Source organism: Oncorhynchus keta, chromosome 14 (genome assembly GCF_023373465.1).
Source record: "Oncorhynchus keta strain PuntledgeMale-10-30-2019 chromosome 14, Oket_V2, whole genome shotgun sequence".
NCBI classification, from domain to species: Eukaryota; Metazoa; Chordata; class Actinopteri; order Salmoniformes; family Salmonidae; genus Oncorhynchus; species Oncorhynchus keta.
This window is the reverse complement of record NC_068434.1, coordinates 63018714-63040670: the sequence shown is the minus strand read 5'-3', so window position 1 is coordinate 63040670 and position 21957 is coordinate 63018714. Positions and strand designations below refer to the sequence as shown.

The 21957-nt window shown below is 42.1% G+C and overlaps 1 protein-coding gene across 2 annotated transcripts in view; it reads left to right on the top strand.

Moving 5' to 3' along the window:
- The window catches only part of LOC118393754 (cadherin-11-like), a 68379-nt gene that overhangs the window by 35313 nt on the left and 11109 nt on the right, over positions 1–21957 (top strand). For both annotated transcript variants that reach the window (XM_052462089.1, XM_035786795.2), the window contains 4 exons: positions 13779–14308; positions 15109–15403; positions 16456–16575; positions 20017–20184. In XM_052462089.1, the coding sequence (XP_052318049.1) occupies positions 14069–14308; positions 15109–15403; positions 16456–16575; positions 20017–20184 (823 nt within the window). In that variant the 5' untranslated portion in view covers positions 13779–14068. The remainder of the gene's footprint in view (positions 1–13778; positions 14309–15108; positions 15404–16455; positions 16576–20016; positions 20185–21957) is intronic.

Below are 21957 nucleotides of genomic sequence, written 5' to 3'. Positions count from 1 at the left end.
AGGAGGTGAGGGCCCTCGGAGTGTGGTTCCAGGAAAATAACCTCTCACCTAACGTCAACAAAACAAAGGAGCTGATCATGGACTTCAGAAAACAGCAGAGGGAGCATCCCTCTCTCCACATCAACGGGACCGCAGTGGAGAAGTTGGAAAGCTTCAAGTTCCTCGTAGTACACATCACTGACAAACTGAAATGTGCCACCCACACAGACAGTGTGGTGAAGAAGGTGCAACAGAGTCTCTTCAACCACAGGAGGCTGAAGAAATTTGGCTTGGCATCTAAAACCCTCACAAACTTTTACAGCAACATTCTCTGGCTGTATCACCGCCTGCTACGGCAACTGCTCCGCCCGCAACTGCAGGTCTCGCCAGAGCGTGGTGAGGTCTGCCCAACTCATCACCTGGGGCAAACTACCTTCCTTCCAGGACACCTACAGCACCCAATGTCACAGGAAGGCCCCCAAAAATAATCAAGGACAACAACCACCCGAGCTACTGCCTGTTCACCCCACTATCATCTAGAAGGTAAGGTCAGTACAATTGCATCAAAGCTGGGACCGAGAGACTGAAAAACAGCTTCTGTCTCAAGGCCATCAGACTGTTAAACAACCATCACTAATTCATTAGAGGCTGCTGCCCTATATACACAGACTTGAAATCACTGGTCACTTTAATAATGGAACACTAGTCACTTTAATGATGTTTACATATTTTGCATTACTCATCTCATAGGTATATACTGAATTCTGTCCTATTCTACTGTATCTTATTCTATGCCGCTCTGACATTGCTCGTCCTAATATTTACATATTCTTAATTCCATTTCTTACTTTAGATTTGTGTCTATTGTTGTGCAATTGTTAGATATTACTTGTTAGATATTACTGCACTGTTTGAGCTAGAAACTAGAGGTCGACCAATTAATCGGAATGGCCGATTAATTAGGTCCGATTTCAAGTTTTCATAACAATCAGTAATCAATATTTTTGGGTGCCGATTTGCCGATTTATTTTTATACCTTTATTTCACTAGGCAAGAGAGTTAAGAACACATTCTTATTTTCAATGATGGCCTAGGAACGGTGGGTTAACTGCCTCGTTCAGGGGCAGAACGACAGATTTTCACCTTGTCAGCTCGGGGAACCAATTTTGCAACCTTACAGTTAACTAGTCCAACGCAATAACGACCTGCTTCCCTCTCGTTGCACTCCACAAGGAGACTGCCTGTTATGCGAATGCAGTAAGCCAAGGTAAGTTGCTAGCTAGCATTAAACTTATCTTTAAAAAAACAATCAATTATAATCACTAGTTAACTACACATGGTTGATGATATTACTAGATTGAGCATACATGACTGAGCATACAAGCATACAAGTATCTAAGTATCTGACTGAGTGGTGGTAGGCAGAAGCAGGTGCGTAAACATTCATTCAAACAGCACTTTCGTGCCAGCAGCTCTTCGTTGTACGTCAAGCATTGCACTGTTTATGACTTCAAGCCTATCAACTCCCGAGATGAGGCTGGTGTAACCGAAGTGAAATGGCTAGCTAGTTAGCGCGGGCTAATAGCGTTTCAAACATCACTCGTTCTGAGCCTTCAAAGTAGTTGTTTCGTTAGCTTTCTTAAATAGCACATATTGCAATTTAACTTTTTTCTCCAACACTTTGTTTTTGCATTATTTAAACCAAATTGAACATGTTTCATTATTTACTTGAGGCTAAATTGATTTTATTGATGTATTATATTAAGTTAAAAATAAGTGTTCATTCAGTATTGTTGTAATTGTTATTATTACAAAAAAAAAAAAAAAAGATCGGCCGATTAATCGGTATCAGCTTTTTTTGGTCCTCCAATAATTCGTATCGGTGTTGAAAAATCATAATCGGTCGACTTCTACTAGAAACACAAGCATTTCGCTACACAATAACATCTGGAAAACACGTTTATTTGATCCCCTGCTGATTTTGTACATTTGCCCACTGACAAAGAAATGATCAGTCTATAATTTTAATGGTAGGTTTATTTGAACAACGAGAGACAGAATAACAACAATAATATCCAGAAAAAAGCATGTCAAAAATGTTATAAATTGATTTGCATTTTAATGAGGGAAATTATTTGACCCCTCTGCAAAACATGACTACTTGGTACTTGGTGGCAAAACCCTTGTTGGCAATCACAGAGGTCAGACGTTTCTTGTAGTTGGCCACTAGGTTTGCACACATCTCAGGAGGGATTTTGTCCCACTTCTCTTTGCAGATCTTCTCTAAGTCATTAAGGTTTCGAGGCTGACGTTTGGCAACTCGAACCTTCAGCTCCCTCCACAGATTTTCGATGGGATTAAGGTCTGGAGACTGGCTAGGCCACTCCAGGACCTTAATGTGCTTCTTCTTGAGCCACTCCTTTGTTGCCTTGGCCGTGTGTTTTGGGTCATTGTCATTCTGGAATACCCATCCACGACCCATTTTCAATACCCTGGCTGAGGGAAGGCGGTTCTCACCCATGGCACATCCATCGTCCCTTTGATGTTGTGAAGTTGTCCTGTCTCCTTAGCAGAAAAACACCCCCAAAGCATAATGTTTCCACCTCCATGTTTGACGGTGGGGATGGTGTTCTTGGGGTCATAGGCAGCATTCCTCCTCCTCCAAACATGGTGAGTTGAGTTGATGCCAAAGAGCTCTATTTTGGTCTCATCTGACCACAACACTTTCACCCAGTTGTCCTCTGAATCATTCAGATGTTCATTGGCAAACTTCAGACGGGCATGTATATGTGCTTTCTTGAGCAGGGGGACCTTGCGAGCGCTACAGGATTTCAGTCCTTCACGGCGCAGTGTGTTACCAATTGTTTTCTTGGTGACTATGGCCCCAGCTGCCTTGTGATCATTGACAAGATCCTCCCATGTAGTTCTGGGCTGATTCCTCACCGTTCTCATGATCATTGCAACTCCACGAGGTGAGATCTTGCATGGAGCCCAAGGCAGAGGGAGATTGACAGTTCTTTTGTGTTTCTTCCATTTGCGAATAATCGCACCAACTAATCGCACCAACCTTCTCACCAAGCTGCTTGGCGATGGTCTTCTAGCCCATTCCAGCCTTGTGTAGGTCTACAATCTTGTCCCTGACATCCTTGGAGAGCTCTTTGGTCTTGGCCATGGTGGAGAGTTTAGAATCTGATTGATTGATTGCTTCTGTGGACAGGTGTCTTTTATACAGGTAACAAACTGAGATTAGGAGCACTCCCTTTAAGAGTGTATTCCTAATCTCAGCTCGGCACCTGTATAAAAGACACCTGGGAGCCATAAATCTTTCTGATTGAGAGGGGGTCAAATACTTATTTCCCTCATTAAAATGCAAATCAATTTATGACATTTTTTACATACATTTTTCTGGATTTATTTGTTGTTATTCTGTCCCTCAATGTTAAAATAAGCCTACCATTAAAATTATAGACGGATCATTTCTTTGTCAGTGGGCAAATGTACAAATCAGCAGGGGATCAAATACTTTTCCCCCTCACTGTATGTGACAAATAAATTAGATTTTTTGATTTACATTTGGTTGAGTTGTCAACTAATGTGTATTCAATGTGAAATCACCATGTCATTGGATTTAGGTCAAAATTTGGGTGAGAAAAAGACTAAATGCCCTTACGCTGATGACTTTTTTCAAATCCAATCAGTTTTCCACATTGATTCAACGTCATCACATACATTTGTTTTGGTTGAAATGATGTGGAAACAACGTTGATTCAACCAATTTGTGTCCAGTGGGTTGTGACAACTGCTTATGGAAAAAGCCAACAAGGTCAGTGTATTTTATGGGTCAACTGAAATCTGATCCGGAAACTAGAGGTATGCATTCAATTTGAAATCTCTTTCTGTGAATTGACATTGTTGTCTTCATCATCAATAAGGGGAACTTTGAAGCACTGAAGTTGTCCCTGACATTCTGTGTGCTTTCCCTTTGACTTCTCTTTGCTCATCTTGATCACTTTGCTCTCTCTCTCATCACCTTGACGTCTTCTTTGTTTGTTTAACAACCATGGAGACTGTTTCAGGTCTGCTGCTCTTGACCATGAAAGAAATCAGTTCAGTGGCTATGAAATTGTGAGTTTAGTAATGTTTTTTTTTCTCCTCGGCTGCTGCAAAGGCAGATTACCAGCCAGTGGTAGCTAGATGGTTTGTGAGATGCTTTATGGATTCTACTGATTCAATATATTGATACATAACCCACAGTGTAGACTATCTTCTATATCGTTATTCAACCTGGCAGATTCATTACCACTGACGAATTACTTACTTTTAGCAATGGCTAAAATTACTTATTATGCTGGCTATGACATTAAAACTATGGATGGTCAGTCCTTGCATCCATAGCTCTGTCAATACATTTGAGTGGTTACATTTTTCAAGCCCCAGCCCTCAGCTTTTACCAAAAAATAGTGGTGGGGAGATGCTTTGTTATTGTTTCAAATGTGGATTACCTCTTTAATAGGAGAAGAGATTTTCTATCATTATAGAAAATCCAAGTTGGAAAGCTGTCAATCAATTTGTTCATCAAGGGAATACATTGCACAGAAGATAATATATATATTTTTTCAAATTAGTTAAGTTCAAGTATGACAGTTATGAAAAGTAAAGTCTGGTCATACAGTCTGGTGCAAAGGTGCTCTCCCCACAAAAATATTTAGGTATTTTTTTCCTTCTGTGCATACACTTTGTGTATGAGGCTTTTCTCCAAACATTTCTGGTCTCCATTTTCATTCTGGGCATTCCAACACAGAATTAACTAACAAAACCCCCACTCTATTACAGTTTCTCACTTTGCTCCGTCCTTCTCGTGTGTCATCCCCCAGCTATAATGGTTGGGATCTGGGGCTTTTGTCTCCTGTCCCCTATCCTTAAGAATCTGAAGTATTTTATTTTCCCTTTGCCTCAAATCACTTCCAGACACCACAGTTTCCTGCTCCCTAGATCAGGCTGGCTGGACTGGGCCATCTGAAACTCCAGCTACTCCTTCATTTCCAGGAATAGGAGAAGGCTGGGGAGTTTGGGGCTTTGGAAACTGACAGTTCCACTGTTCCACAGTTTGAGTGTAGCTGTAAAAAGACATTATGCTGGCAATTCCTCTTTTTGTGACTAAAATACTAGCATCTCGTTGCTAGACAAAAGGGAAAAGACAGGATTTTTTTTATAAACCTCACACATTATAATTATGGTTAAATTGTCTTGTGGGTGATTGAATAGCGGAAGAGATGCAGATGTCTTCAATTATTTTTTTTCTTACTTTTTCTATATATCGAGTCATTAACATTCTTGGATACACAGCAATGAGGCATAGCAATTAGACTTGCATAATAACCAAAGACATAATTATTATGTTATGGATGTGACACAAAAAGAGAAACCCTGGTTCTTACTAATTGGAGCTACCACCATAGCATGCGTTGTCTTCTGACGTCTGCTGGTTGTCAGTAGTGGAGACCCTTTGTAAAGGTTTTGAGTACATGCCATTTAGTTTCACATTCAGTGGAGAGATTTCAGATTGGTGCTTGCAATTACAGTCTATTTAGCTATTTCCGATTCAAATGTCTTACTGCTTTTTTGTTTCTTTAATTGTATTCTCAGCTGTTTAGAAAGTATATTTTTGAGCTGAATAGTAATTCAGCATTTTCTTAATGATACAACTCTTTGGTTAATGGTATTGTTGTGCAATTGCAACATCAATTCAGTTTTGCTGACTGAAGTAAATGTTCATTAAGAAGATGCATAACTTCTGTGCGCACCTAACCATTTTCGTCATTTACAAAGATAGTCTTTCCTCTGCTTTATTCATTTTAAATTGAAGATACATTTACTAAATGACAGAGTTTGTGGATACTGGCATGAATAAGTAAAATTTCAGACTTCCTAGATAGGCCTATTATTAATGCTGTTTGTGTTCATATACATAATACAGTGTACTCATGTCCTCTGAGACTAGGATTACTAGTCTATGAACAAACTGATGTGGGTACTTGTAGTTAATAATTACTCCTTAACTTTATGTAGTGGCTTAAGAGAGATCCGATACCCCCTACTCCACCAGATACATGCAACACACATGAACACACATAGTCAGAAGCTCCTGTGAAGTGGAACAATCATGTTTGTCTCGCTGAACCTTATCATTCCCTTTGTGGTTTGTCTGTGACTGCCCTTTGTTCAGGCTGTGTATGCACTGTACTGTTTCAGCTGTAGCTTCTTGTCCTTCTCTTACTCTCCATCTTGTTTTCCTTCCAGTTTGTTGTAGTCCTGAGTGACAGGTGCATCCTACCTTCACAGTGCTCTATCAAACCCCTTCCCACCCACACTCCTGTAGCCAAGTATACAGAAGAAGCACTGTGGTTGACATGTGCAGGGCTTCTAACCTTCAGATATTTCAAGGTAACTTAACCTGAGTGCTGAGCCTTGTTTGCCACAGTAAAATGATACCCAGTCATAAACCTTTCAACTCCAAGGGCATGCACTGCCTTCCTGAGCACACGAGAGAGGAAAGAAGCCTAGGGCTGATCTGAAATATCATCACTTTTAGTGCAGCTCCTCTGTGATACATACCTCCTCCTCCATTTCCATCTCCATCCCACAGCCAGCCGTCTCGGTAACGAGACTCCTACCATCGCTTCAAGCTCAGCTGCATCCTCTGCATCCTCTCCCTCGCTCTTTTTTTTTGGTTGCTTTCCCTTACTCCCATAGTGCAAATGACTGGCTGCTATCCGTGGAATCAGTCGTTTTCCACGGCTGTTAAGATCCCTCTGAACAACGGCATCGGCAGCAACACGAACAGCAGCATGCAAAGGCTGTAGCAGCAGTAACAGTATCTTCTGTACATGCACTCTTCCTTCACCTGTAGCTGTGACGCCACATTGTAGATGATGGCTTTAGCATATTATTCTGACTCTTGTCAGCTCAGAGGGAGAAAAAAAGCGGGTGGATCACTCACCTGTTAGAATACTAATGACCTCTTTGTTTCTGAAGTGCAGAAAGCCAGACTGGGGTATTTTGTTTGTGAAACACCTACACTGATTAGTCTGTGTAATTGAATGGCAATTAAGAGTCAGGATATGTCCTGGGAGCACAGTCGTTGGTTTCTTTTCTCTATTTCGTTGCTTATAAAAGCCACAGGAAGCAGCCCACAGTAACCAGGAACCAAAGACCACTTTTCCTCCTTGCAGTGCGGCTTCAAAGCCTCTTTCCATGCAGTCGTATTGAGTAGAAAATCGTTTTTTTTTGTTGTTGTTGTTTATCCTCTTATGTCTTCTTTTAAAGAGTTTAGTCCGTCAAGGCCATGAAATCTTTTGTAGATATACTAGCATGTCTTTTTTGTGAGGCATTGATTTACAGAAGCCGTGTCGTATACAAAAGGTAAAAACAGGACAGTATTTTGAAAGTTGACAAACTTGTCAGCAGGGTATATGTGACACAAGTGGTTGCTTAGGGCCCCTGGCCAATAGGGACTCAGTCGGTGTCTCAACTTACTGTTGCAACTTAGAATAGTCAAATTTGGTTGCGCTTCAGCAGTTTTTCTCTTTTTTTTGTCAGTCACTAAATTTGAATGTCAGCTAACAATTCTTTGCTTGGTAAGTTAGTCTAGCCAGCTAACTACACTTGTAGTTATCATGTCCGAATTGAGACTGGGCAGGTGCCCAGGGGTCCTGTCTGCCAGGGGACCCCCACTGATTTTGTTAGTCACTCTCACCCAGCTATCATTAACATGGCCTACGTTTTGGCAAAAGTGTTCTCTACACTCCATGGCAAAATGGGTAGAATTGTGTGAAATGTGTTATAAGATTGCAAAATGTTTGCTCCCCCATGGCAAAATGTGTAGAATTGCAGAAAGCTTGCTTTAAAACGGCAACATGTTCTCTGCTCCCCATAGCAAAATGTGTGGAATTCCAGGATATTAACTTTAAAAGAAACTAAATGTCTCTCTCTAAAATGAATAGGAGAATAGCAGAGAACCTCCTGATCTCAAGAGTCCTCTATGGTAATAGTGTTGGAGCAATTACCTGTCAGAGTGAGAAGCAGCATGATGAAGCTCTGAGGACTACACAAGACTACAGTCCTGATCACTTGACCCTGATCTGCTTATTTCAACACTGTAAGAATAGGTGGTGACGGTGGTGTTATTTCTATTTTTTTTTTATCCAAACAAAGATTTTATGTGTGCAAGGGGTTAAGATTCCGAGAAAGCTTGAGTCCTAGGAATAGAACCACCACTCAGGCGGATACAGGGGTCATGCTCCAAAATACAGCATTGTTAAAGGGAAACACTCAGCACCTATGGTGTAATATACAGACTGCAGTGCACCTTGTTTTTCCATGAAAGTGGCGTATTGCAGAGCATGTGGTTGGCTTAGAGGGGTGGTTGATGTTCATTATGATATGGTCTGTCTAACAATCTGCCGTGATCATATGGCCACTTTGTGTTGAGTGCAAGCATTTTCTTATCCTTATAACCTGTACAGTACCGTGCTTGTATCTTTAACGGATGCATAGCCTACTGTTCAGAGGTGCCATCTTATTCCCTGTATTTAACATTTCTTGGAACTTGAATGAAAATACATTTGGCTGTATATTTAATGGTATTTGTTATTGTTGTAATGTTCATTATTTTATTCCATATAGATTAGGTAATTAGGATGAGAAATGATTCAATATCGCATTTGAGCAGTGCAAAGGTATGTCACACATGCCATTCTTAGAGCAGAAATACCTCCACTCTTTTACATCCCCTGAAGCTGCACAGTAAACCAAGCACTAAACCCTCCTCCACTGCTCCAGTAAGTGCTTCAAAGCTGGTCACGAAACGGGAAGGCCAGGATGCAGGCAGCACATGGAGAATTAATTCCAAAGCGGCTTGCATCCCTCTCAGCAACCCCATTTGTAACGCTAGACTGGAGTCTCTACCTCTCTCTTTCTCCCTCGCTTTCTCTCTCTTGTATTTCTCTCTCTGTATTTCTCACCCTCCCTCTCTGTATTTCTCTCCACCCTCTCTCTCTGTATTTCTCTCTCTCTCTCTCTCTCTCTCTCTCTCTCTCTCTCTCTCTCTCTCTACCATGTTGTGTTGTTGTCATAGGTCTCTCTTTATGTCGTGTTGTGGTGTATCTCTTGTCATGATGTGTGTTTTGTCCTATATTTGTATTTTTAATCCCAGCCCCTGTCTCCGCAGGAGGCCTTTCACCTTTTGGTAGGCCGTCATTGTAAATAAGAATGTGTTTTTAACTGACTTGCCTAGTAAAGGTTAGTGTAGGCAATTCATTGTATAATGACAACACCCAATAAATATACTGTTTGCCCACACCATTCACACAATCAGTACATGTGCACACTCAATAGACATACTTTGTGCACACACACACACACACACACACACACACACACACACACACACACACACACACACACACACACACACACACACACACACACACACACACACACACACACACACACACACACACACACACAATAGTATGACAATACAGTCCTAAACACTTGTGAGAACAGTGGAGCCTCCAGGGTTCTGGAAGACAGGGGCATATATCAAATCTACACAGACATGAATCACTTTTATTGCTTTAAACCAATTCCATCTATGCCTATGTGTGACTGGACTTACAGAATTAAACTGGCACTAGAGAATAAGAGAGAGAGAGAGAGAGAGAGAGAGAGAGAGAGAGAGAGAGAGAGAGAGAGAGAGAGAGAGAGAGAGAGAGAGAGAGAGAGAGAGAGAGAGAGAGAGAGAGAGAGAGAGAGAGAGAGAGAGAGAGAGAGAGAGAGAGGGAATGGGAGCCAGGGAGAGGGAGAGAGAGAGAAGAAAGCCCCCTTGTACAATTTTAATGGTAGGTAAGCTGAACCCCTCTGCACAGGGAGGTTCGGGTTTGAGCATACAATTCCATCCTCTGTCTTCTGTTAAAATGCATTTGTTTTGCTTGCGATGAAAAAATGATAGCTCCAATAACCATTGGGGAGGGATTGTGCTTAATACTTAAAAAAAGAAGAACACATCTCCCAGCTGTAAAAACCAAACCCCAACCCCCACATGCACCTTCAGAGGCTGAAGAAATGCTTTACTTATTGAGGACATCATTTGACAGGCCCCCTTTCTACTGTGTGAAAATCACGAGATATTTGATTCTTATTATAACCCTAATGAAGCCCTGCATTGAACCAGTAAAATATTTTTTGTATGCGCTGCTTAATGATATTTCCTTTGAGGACTATACTTGCTGGTTAGAGTTCAATTATGTAAGAGCCCCACTGAGCTGATAAGTGCTTTTTGGGGTTCCCCCCAATCAAATGGTGTGGGATCGTATGCCTTTTTAGAGTCTATTGATGTGTTGCTACTCAATATGAAACGTCAGCATGGAACGAACTCAAGTATTCGACTTTCCCCTTGGTTCCATTTAAAATAGTCCTATTGGCAGTGCACTAAGACGTGCTGTTACAGCACCTCTATGAGATACTGAAGTCACTTGCTTAATGTCAAAAAGACTGCACTGAAAGAGAGGGAGGATTTCTCTGCCCAGTGCCTCTCTCCTGATCTTCTCTTTTTATGGCTGTGATAGTGTGAAGTTACTGGCTACTTTTAGAATAGCGGAGACTTGGAGAAAGACTAGAGGGATTGTTTTAATTGTCCCTCACTGTCAGGTCTCTCCATTTCTCCTCAGACATCCCCTCTCCACCACTGTCCATGGCTGGGCTTGAACAGTAGAAATAGAGCCGGAGTCACACACTACAATTAAGAAACAAGGATATTTGTAGCTAGCAATTTAGTATCTTCTGGAGCACAAGCAATTTTTTTCCCCTTTTCCCATAATTATTGTCTCTACGTCTCAGTAATAATTTTGCACTTACAAGCAGCTGTGGCATTTTCTTACCCCTCATTAAGTTATTTATTCAAGAGGAACAGGATACTCTTCTTTAACATTTTTCTTCATGAATCTTGTTCTGGAGGCAGCGCAGAGTGGTCACTAGCTGGCACAGCCTTAAAGTCATAAAATCTGATTTTAAACCTAACCTTAACCCTAACCTTAACCACAACTGCTAACCCTAAAAAAGCAACAAAGAAAATTCATACATTTTCACAATATAGCCAATGTTCACTTTGCAGCTGGTCAATTTTGCTGCAGTCGCTCAGTCCTGCCTCCAGGGCAAGACTCATGACAGTAAACCTGCATATATTACAGTCTGTAGCTATGGCCTATCCCTCCTTTTACAATATTTATAAGATGCTATAGCGTGTTGATATACACGTGAGTATATAAACATTAAGAACACCTTCTCTTTCCATGACGTAGACTGACCAGATTAATCCAGTTGAAAGATTTGATCCCTTATTGATGTCACCTGTTAAATCCACTTCAATCAGTGTAGATGAAGGGGAGGAGTCAGGTAAAAGAAGGCTTTGTAGGATTGTGTATGTGTACCATTCAGAGGGTGAATAGGCAAGACAAAAGTTAGGTTTGTGTCAAGAACTGGAAGGCTGCTGGGTTTTTCATGCTCAACAGTTACTAATTTGTATCAAGAATGGTCCATCATCCAAAGAACATCCAGCTAACTTGACACAACTGTGGGAAGCGTTGAAGTCAACATGGGCCGGCATCCCTGTGTTATGCTTTCGACACCTTGCAGAGTCCATGCCCCGACAAATTGAAGCTTTTCCGAGGGCAAGGGGTGGTGGTGGGGGGTGCAGCTCAATATTAGGAAGGTGTTCCTGATGTTTGGTATATTCAGTGTATTTTTCCATATTCACAAATTCTCACCATTCCATAGTGGTGCTGCATTGAAACATTTAGCTGTCTAGCCATCCACTGGAATACTTAATACATGACTCACAATCACTGTATTACTGTAACAGATGAGAGATTTTGCAACACTTACCATCAATTAGTGACTTTGGACCAGACTACTTATTCAGCACATCTGTCTTAGCCAAGATGGAAGCAAATGGAGATCGATCTGGAGGTGAATCATGTATTAGAACCCTCTTGATTCGTCTTGGAGTGGGGATGCATTTGAAATCAAATGTAGGCAAAGTTATAGGACTGCAATTTTTTTACATTTACATTTCAATCATTTAGCAGACGCTCTTATCCAGAGGAGCGACTTACATGAGCAATTATTGTTAAGTGCCTTGCTCAAAGGCACATCAGCAGATTATTCACCTAGTCGGCTCTGGGATTTGAACCAGTAGCCTTTCGGCCACTGGCCCAATGCTAGGCTACCTGCCGCCCCTATGTACCACATGGATATTGTTGCAACATGTTGTGGGTGGAAGCTCACTTTTTCAAGTACCTCTTTAGAGGACATACCAAGAGAAATACTAACATGGAGTGGGTTTCATTTCACCCAATGTGGACCTACGAAAGGTGTGTGAGTCAAGCTTAAATCCTGTGGAATGTAATGGAATATCCAGCGTTGATTAGATCCTAGTCACGTAATTTCATCATCAAACAAGTAGGACTCTTGTGTCTCAGACTTCTGAGTCGGCTGTTTGAATCTCAACTCATTTCCTTTGATTTGACACAGATTGAAAATAACTGCTTCAGCATAGGAATTTCCGACATGATAGCATAGAGCTGCATTAGCTGTCCATTTTTTTTAATGTACCTCTGCAGAGTGGGCCTATAGGAGCCATCTGGATTTACTGGAAAGGAATGAATGCCTGTGATTCCCGAAGCATTTAAATGGGAAACACTCCCCTTGAGATGATGGGGCTTCGGAGGCAATAAAACCACTCCTACACACACAGTTTGCTGACATTTTGGTGGCCAGTCAATAATGAAAGAAAGCATAAAATGTATTATTTTTCCAGAGTAGCTGCCAATTTACAGCTGAGACACTGGAAAGCATGAAGCGTTATCAGACGTTCATTATGGGGGCTGACAGTGGAGAGGTCCAGCTGAGTTAGGGTGCCATTTCCCTACTTCACTGGTGGATGCGCTTTATTTGGACTTTATTTATGAGCTCTGTCACACAAGCTGGAAATTTGTTCTGTTTTTTTCTCTTCTCTCCCTCCCTCTCTTCCCTGCTGGACTGTGTGTTTAACTGGTTCCAGTGAGAGGCAGCTTTAAGCAGTGTGTTAAAGCATTATTGTTGTGGTTGGGCTTCCAGCTAGCATCGTTGCTGAAGGTTCTTAGTGGCTCACTGAATGGGAAAACCCCCCGCAGGGCCATTTGTTCCTCTGTCCATCCATGAGCAGCCAAGTAGGAAGTGATGAAAGCCAATCATGGGACTGACAACAACACCTCATCTGGTTAATTGTCGGATGTGTAACATAACCTATTGGCATGTGATAAAGCCTGCTTTTGGTTGCAGTTGTGACTGAGAAAAATCAACTATTAGACTATTCTCTTTTTAGCTCCATTGTCACGTTGTTGACCATCGGTGCATGGTCAGGGAATGAAAATTACGTGATGCATTTTATCCAAATAAGAATTTTCAAGGAAACAATTTCACGTTTGCTCTAATCACCTAATGTAATACTACAAGGGACAAAACATAGGCAACGTTTCAATTTGAGAACACCAGTGGCTTGATGTCTAATTAAATAAGAGCAAATGAGTTTACAACCTCTGTCACTTAATTAGAGCGAGATACAGAGTCACAAAATGAATTAATATGTCGAGATTTAGAGAGGAGTCAATTAAAACTTTGGTTGGAGTGTGGGCTGACGATAACTACTCTTGTACAGAACTGTTTTGTCCCCTGTGACTGACTGTGAATTTTCATTTCAGGGCCTACGTCGGGAGGAGAAGAAGGAAGAAGAGAGAGAAGAAGAAGAAGGGGGCTGTGATGAGTAACTGCATAAAGCAAAACCAAAGGATCCGGTGAGGCTTAGGGTCCAAGTCCCCAGGCGAGTGAGTGAGTGGAGTGAAGCCACCGTCCAGGAAGGACCTCAGAGGAAGGTTTTTCCCAGGATTATCTCTGGGTTGTGCCTCTCAGGGGACACAGGCACACGTGCAGGAAAGCCCAGAGGAAGGTTGGAGTAGCGTTGGTCAGCAGGCAGCAGGCAGTAGGTAGCAGGATGTGGGAGGGACTAGGACTGCAGGTGTTCCTGATGTGCCTGGGCGCCGGGCTGTGCAGCGCTGTGGCCGCTTCGGCACCCCTGGAGCACAGCCACCGCCACCGCCTCTCCCTACACAGGCACCGGGAGAGGACAGGCAAAGAGGGACAGGTCCTACACCGCTCCAAGAGAGGCTGGGTCTGGAACCAGTTCTTTGTCATTGAGGAGTACACAGGGCCAGACCCAGTGTTAGTGGGCAGGGTAAGGTCACTGTTTTAAATTCTTAATCATCACCTTCCCACCTCTCTTTTCTCTCCCATTCTTTCCCTCTCTTTATCTGTTGACTGCTGAATTAGAGTCACAAGGGGTTTTCATTACCAGCAGAGACCTTGCAATATCCTCAATTTGTTACACAAAAGCAATCAGTGGCCCACTTGATTAAAGGTTATGAATTGGATTTCATTTTTAATATCAAAGCATCCCCCAAAGACACTGACATCTGGGAAACAAGCGATTTATGGGTCCACAGAAATGATGATTACAAATGGGGACCTAAATTTGCCTCTAATTCCAGCAGTGACAGAGATGGTATTGTTATTATTGGTTTGGAATATCAATCATGACATCAATCAACAACAAAAACAACATGCATGCAGAACAGGCTTCAGAAAGTTGGTAGATATTGCAAAATTAAAATATCGTTCATATATGCGTTTGTGGGAATATAGTTCTACGTGTTTTGAATTGCAGAAATGAACCAATCAACTAAGTGACTAACTACCTGATAAGGTGACAGACCACTAATTGTAATGTTGCTGTGTTGCACCTAATGTTTATCATCAGAGCAAATATAGATTGATTCTCTGTGTTGAAACATATTGGTTTCAAGGCAGTTTAGCATAATCACATTTACATGAATGCCTGGGCTGAATGTGCTTCTCCTTATCCATGTTCCTCCTAGTGATCACACTACATGTTGGAATGTAGTATTTTTAAATGGTTTTTAACATATTTTCCCCAAGTAATTTTGCTAAAATGTTCTGCTGTCCATTTGTTTCCAGCTCCACTCAGACGTTGATGCTGGAGATGGCAATTGCAAGTACATTCTCTCAGGGGAGGGTGCAGGCACCATTTTCGTCATTGATGACAAGACAGGCAACATCCATGCCACCAAGACACTGGACAGGGAAGAACAGGCCCAGTACACCCTCACAGCTCAGGCTGTGGACAGGGCCACCAACAAGCCTCTGGAGCCTCCGTCTGAGTTCATAGTCAAGGTCCAGGACATCAATGACAACCCACCTGAGTTCCTACATGGACCATACTACGCCAGAGTGCCTGAAATGTCCAACGTCGGTGAGTCTGGCTGGGGAATGGACCGTGAAGGATTCCCTACCCTCTGTCTAATTCTCCCTTCCTCAGACTGTTTACCAGTGAACAGCTTGTTTCCCATGCATTATTCAAAATGACTGAAATCTGACCGGGGGAGGCAAAGTTGGAAGTGTTCCTGTTGTTGTGGTTTTGCAATTTCCCTCTTCCGTGTGTGTGTGTGTGTGTGTGTGTGTGTGTGTGTGTGTGTGTGTGTGTGTCTGTGGGGTGGGGGGTCACACCTTGTAATACTACATCCTTTATGCTGGCCTGTCACAGAGTAACAATCTGTTACCCTGTGATTCCGCCCGCTGACAACCCAAATGGTGCTTCTGGGGCTCAGACTTGGCAGTTTAAACCAGCCCAGCTTCAAATATGTTCATAAACCATGAAACTGCTAGGCTTTGTGTGAATCCCAAAACCATGAACACTTAAGGACATTATAACCATAGGAGGGATGCATTCCGGTTAAGATTAAGTCATTTCTAGAATGGCAAAAACTTCCAGCATCAGGAGCTATGTAGCAGGAATTTCATTTGACAAACATAGGATTGGCTCAAGCTAAATGCCATAATGATTTTTTTTTTTTCACCTTTATTTAACCACTTAGGCAAGTTGAGAACAAGTTCTCATTTACAATTGCGACCTAGCCAAGATAAAGCAAAGCAGTTCGACAGATACAACGACACAGAGTTACACATGGAGTAAAACAAACATACAGTCAATAATACAGTATAAACAAGTCTATATACAATGTGAGCAAATGAGGTGAGAAGGGAGGTAAAGGCAAAAAAGGCCATGGTGGCAAAGTAAATACAATATAGCAAGTAAAACACTGGAATGGTAGTTTTGCAATGGAAGAATGTGCAAAGTAGAAATAAAAATAATGGGGTGCAAAGGAGCAAAATAAATAAATAAATAAAATACAGTTGGGAAAGAGGTAGTTGTTTGGGCTAAATTATAGGTGGGCTATTTACAAATTGCAGGTCTACTATTATGTTGGGTAAATAAATGGTGTTAAATGGTGTTGTGTCCTCCAGGTACCTCAGTGATGCAGGTAACGGCCACAGATGCTGATGATCCCACCTACGGGAATAGTGCCAGACTGGTGTACAGCATTCTCCAAGGCCAACCCTACTTCTCAGTGGAACCACAAACAGGTACCCAACCTCTGTCCTGCCTTGTTTCATATTCATCCAGGTAGCATAACATTATATACAGTTGAAGTCGGAAGTTTACATACGCTTAGGTTGGAGTCATTAAAACTTGTTTTTCAGCCACTCCACAAATTTCTTGTTAATTAACAAACTATAGTTTTGGCCCTACTTTGTGCATGACAGAAGAAATTTTCCCAAAAATTGTTTACAGAAATAGGTACAAAAGTATCTATATCCACAAATATCGAAAAAACCTGAAAGGCCACTCAGCAAGGAAGAAGCCACTGCTCCAAAACCACCATAAAAAAGCCAGACTATGGTTTGCAACTGCACATGGGGACAAAGATCGTACTTTTTGGAGACATGTCCTCTGGTCTGATGAAACACAAATAGAACAGTCTGGGCATCATGACCATCGTTATGTTTGGAGGATAAAGGGGAGGCTTGCAAGCCGAAGAACAGCATCCCAACCTTGAAGCACGGGGGTGGTAGCATCATGTTGTGGGGGTGCTTTGCTGCAGGATGGACTGGTGCACTTCACAAAATAGATGGCATCATGTGGATGTAAAACTATGTGGATATATTGAAGCAACATCTCAAAACATCAGTAAGGAAGTTAAAGCTTGGTCGCAAATGGGTCTTCCAAATGGACAATTACCCCAAGCATAATTCCAAAGTTGTCGCAAAATGGCTTAAGGACTACAAAGTCAAGGTATTAGAGTGGACATCACAAAGCCCTGACCTCAGTCTTATCGAACATTTGTGGGCAGAACTGAAAAAGCGTGTGCGAGCAAGGAGACCTACAAATTTGACTTAGTTACACCAGCTCTGTCAGGAGGAATGGGCCAAAATTCACCCAACTTATTGTGGGAAGCTTGTGGAAGGGTACCCGAAACATTTTACCCAAGTTAAACAATATAAAGACATTGCTACCAAATACTAATTGAGTGTATGCAAACGTCTGATCCACTGGGAATGTGATGAAAGAAATAAAAGCTGAAATAAATCATTCTCTACTATTATTCTGACATTTCACATTCTTAAAATAAAGTGGTGATCGTAACTGACCTCGTACTTTTTACTAGGATTAAATGTCAGGAATTGTGGCTAAGGTGTATATAAACTTCTGACTTCATCTAGCTAGCTAGATAGCTAGATAGCTAGCTAGATAAATAGCTAGATAGATAGCTAGATAGATATATAGATACATAGAAAAGTTTTAGATATTTAGATATTTTTGTCACAAGTTACTAAGGAGTACTGAAGTAATATTACAAGTATTTCATAAGTGTCAGGGCTTTTATTGACAATTACATGAAGTTGATGTAAAGAGTTAATATTTGTAGTGTTGACTCTTCTTTTTCAAGACCTCTGCAATCCGCCCTGGCATGCTGTCAATTCACTTCTGGGCCACATCCTGACTGATGGCAGCCCATTCTTGCATAATCAATGCTTGGAGTTTGTCAGAAATTGTGGGTTTCTGTTTGTCTACCCGCCTCTTGAGGATTGACCACAAGTTCTCAATGGGATTAAGGTCTGGGGAGTTTTCTAGCCATGGACCCAAAATATCGATGTTTTGTTCCCCGAGCCACTTAGTTATCACTTTTCCCTTATGGCAAGGTGCTCCATCATGTTGGAAAAGGCATTGTTCGTCACCAAACTGTTCCTGGATGGTTGGGTGAAGTTGCTCTCGGAGGATGTGTCGGTACCATTCTTTTTTCATGGCTGTGTTCTTAGGCAAAATTGTGAGTGAGCCCACTCCCTTGGCTGAGAAGCAACCCCACACATGAATGGTCCCAGGATGCTTTACTGTTGGCATAGCTTTTTTCCGGATGCCCCAAACAATCGGAAAGGGGATTCATCAGAGAAAATGACTTTACCCCAGTCCTCAGCAGTCCAATCCTTGTACCTTTTGCAGAATATCATTCTGTCCCTGATGTTTTTCCTGGAGAGAAGTGGCTTCTTTGCTGCCCTTCTTGACACCAGGCCATCCTCCAAAAGTCTTCACCTCACTGTGCGTGCAGATGCACTCACACCTGCCTACTGATATTCCTGAGCTAGCTCTGTACTGGTGGTGCCCAGCTGAATCGACCCGCAGCTGAATCGGTCCTGTCGCTTGCTGGACTTTCTTGGGCGCTTTGAACCCTTCTTCACAACAATTGAACCGCTCTCCTTGAAGTTCTTGATGATCCAATAAAGGGTTGATTTCGGTGCAATCTTACTGGCAGCAATATCCTTGCCTGTGAAGCCCTTTTTGTGCAAAGCAATGATGACAGTACATGTTTCCATGCAGGTAACCATGGTTGACAGAGGAAGAACAATGATTCCAAGCAATGATTCCTTTTGAAGCTTTCAGTCTGTTATTCGACCTCAATCAGCATGACAAAGTGATCTACAGCCTTGTCCTCGTCAACACTCACACCTGTGTTAATGAGAGAATCACTGACATGATGTCAGCTGGTCCTTTTGTGGCAGGGCTGAAATGCAGTGGAAATGTTTTTGGGGGATTCAGTTCATTTGCATGCCAAAGAGGGACTTTGCAATTAATTGCAGCTCATCTGATCACTCTTCATAACATTCTGGAGTATAAGCAAATTGCCATCATACAAACTGAGGCAGCAGACATTGTGAAAATTAATATCGGTGTCATTCTCAAAACTTTTGGCCACGACTGTATGTCTCGTATCAAAACGGTCATGTATTTAAATGTATCTTATGATAATCTGTCAATTCTCTGATTTTGTAACCGTGCCAAGTAAGGGGCGTTGAGGATCAGCCCTGTCGTGCTTTGGGATTTCTCCAATGCAAAGTCTGAGTGTACCTGTCCTTTGCCAAACAGAATGAACTCACGGCCAGATTAGGCAAGCAATATCCTGGTTGAACTCTAAATATCCTGGGAGCCAAAGTACCCCCAGCCAAACAGGTAGATCTCAGAGTGAGAGAGAGATCGGAGAGAGAAAATCCTGCTAATAAACCAAAGCTGGATATTTCATTGGATCCTGTCCAATGCTCACATTTCTAATTTGTTTTTGGCTTATCTGCGTTTCATGCACAGGCTCATCTAAATATCACCAGAGAACAACCATCCCCATCATATTCTCCTGTGATGTGAGAAGCGCCCGTTTCCTCACAGAAAAATAAATAAATAAACAACTGGCTTAAAAAAACAGTTCCTCACTGTTGTTCTGAGCATTGTTCTGCAGTTTCCAATGAAACAAGTCACTTCTTTGTCCCTTTTATATATCACACTAATTACCCCAATATTAGAAAATGAGCCTGATGAATGAGATGGCGATGGCACTTGTCACAATGTGATCTCACGTTTCAGTGATGACCCAACATGCCCTGCTCCTCCCAGTAGGCCTTGCAGAGTAGTAGGCTGTTGAAAGGTCACAGGCAGCTCCTTCTTGAATTAAAGCCATTTTCCTCCTCTCCTGTCCCCAGGGATAATCCGGACAGCTCTGCCCAACATGGACAGGGAAGCGCGGCAGGAATATGACGTCGTCATACAAGCGAAGGACATGGGGGGACACATGGGGGGACTGTCAGGGACAACAGAAGTGAAAATCACCCTGACGGACGTCAACGACAACCCACCCAAGTTCCCTCAGAGTAAGTGAAGAGTCCTGTCTCTCTTTCTTTCACTTTTTCTGTTTTTTCTTTTCTTTTCTGTTTTCTTAAGCTGACTGAGACCCTGAGATGGTCTCTCTTCCCGCCGTCACTGTCCCTCTCTGCTGAGGTACGAGCAGCATCATCCAAGAGGGACAGGTCTGCTTTTAGCCAGTCTAGCGCTCTCCCAGCCCCTCAAGCCTCAGCTGACATATTAGGATTGACACTTGAAAATATGGATCGCTGCTGGCCCCAGAGGCCATGCAACACACGGTTTATGCAGGGTGTAGATGGTAAAGGGGAAATATTGAAGCTTAATTATTAAACGGTTTCATTGCGCTCATAGGATATGTGATGACAGCAAGTATCTTAAGCCGATAAAGAGTTGTGAAATATTAACAGTGTTTGTGTCAGTATTTCTGTTCGACAGGGGGGGAATGGAGGGGAATTCTTGTAGCTCTAAACCGCAAGCTAAACACAGATTTATGTCTCATATAGTAGAAATGGCCTACATCAATTTCCCCCTACTTCTTGAGAGTAGAGCCTGAAGATTTGTCCCAGAGAGCCCCACTCTTTCCCCTACTATCAGCAGCCTATGTAGCCCTGCTAACAGTGGCTCTTGGATGGAAAATTAGCTACATATTTGGGGTAAACTAGTCCTGGGTGGGGTGAGAAACTGGTTGAGTCATTAGGCTGACTCAACCACGTGTCACAATGTCAACTATTTCCCAGATGATGAAAACTGGAACATTGTTCAATAAGTGATGACATACTTTTTGAGATGACATTCACATCAGTATTGTCATATTGTTCAGCCTATGATATGATGTTCATGTTTATTCCAGGTCAGAGCCATTTTAGACTGGGAGGATTCAGTAAAGTTCTCATGAAAATATGCCATAGTTTTCTATGTAGTCTGATTGAAGTAGCAGCCCTTTGTATCATCAGGCCATTTTTAAAAGACTCCTTCCCATGCCAGAGTTATTTTTAAATGCAGCTGAAGCGTTTGGCTCTGAACACTTCAATAGGTGGAGCAGATAGGGGGGAGAGGGCATATGGCCCTGGCTCGGCCACAGGCAGGTGCATGCAACCCTGTAGACACACACTCACACATGCAAATACAAACACAAAACACTGACTGCTCATTGGCTGAGGCCTTCAGGTGCTGGGCAGCTGACCTCCACAGTTATCTCTTGTGCTCCATTATTAGATCTCTCTCTCTCTCTCTCTCTCCCTCTCCCCGGCTCCCATTCCCTCTCTCTCTCTCTCTCTCTCTCTCTCTCTCTCTCTCTCTCTCTCTCTCTCTCTCTCTCTCTCTCTCTCTCTCTCTCTCTCTCTCTCTCTCTCATTAAGTGTAAATGCAGAACAGTTAAAGACACACTGTTTTTCAAAGATGGACCACGACATGTACTTACACTGTAAGCCTTCTCTTAAAAACATTGTAGAATGCACAGTAAAATACCACAAATGTGTTTTACAGCATTACAAATGAATGGAAACAGCAGCTAACTCCAACTTGCCTAGTTAAATAAAGGTAAAATAAAAAATAAACTGTAAATCGCCATATTGGTATTGTTGCATCATCATTTGGAAAGTTTAAGAATTCCTGAATTTACTGAGACGATGACCTCAGCGTGCATTAATGAGCATACTTTTCTGGTGTCAAACCATATATGAAAACATGATACAGATTTTGAAAGCTGAGAAACAGCCCTTTCAAATGATATGACATTTGATAGGACCACATCAATGAAATGCTAAAATGTGTATCTTTGT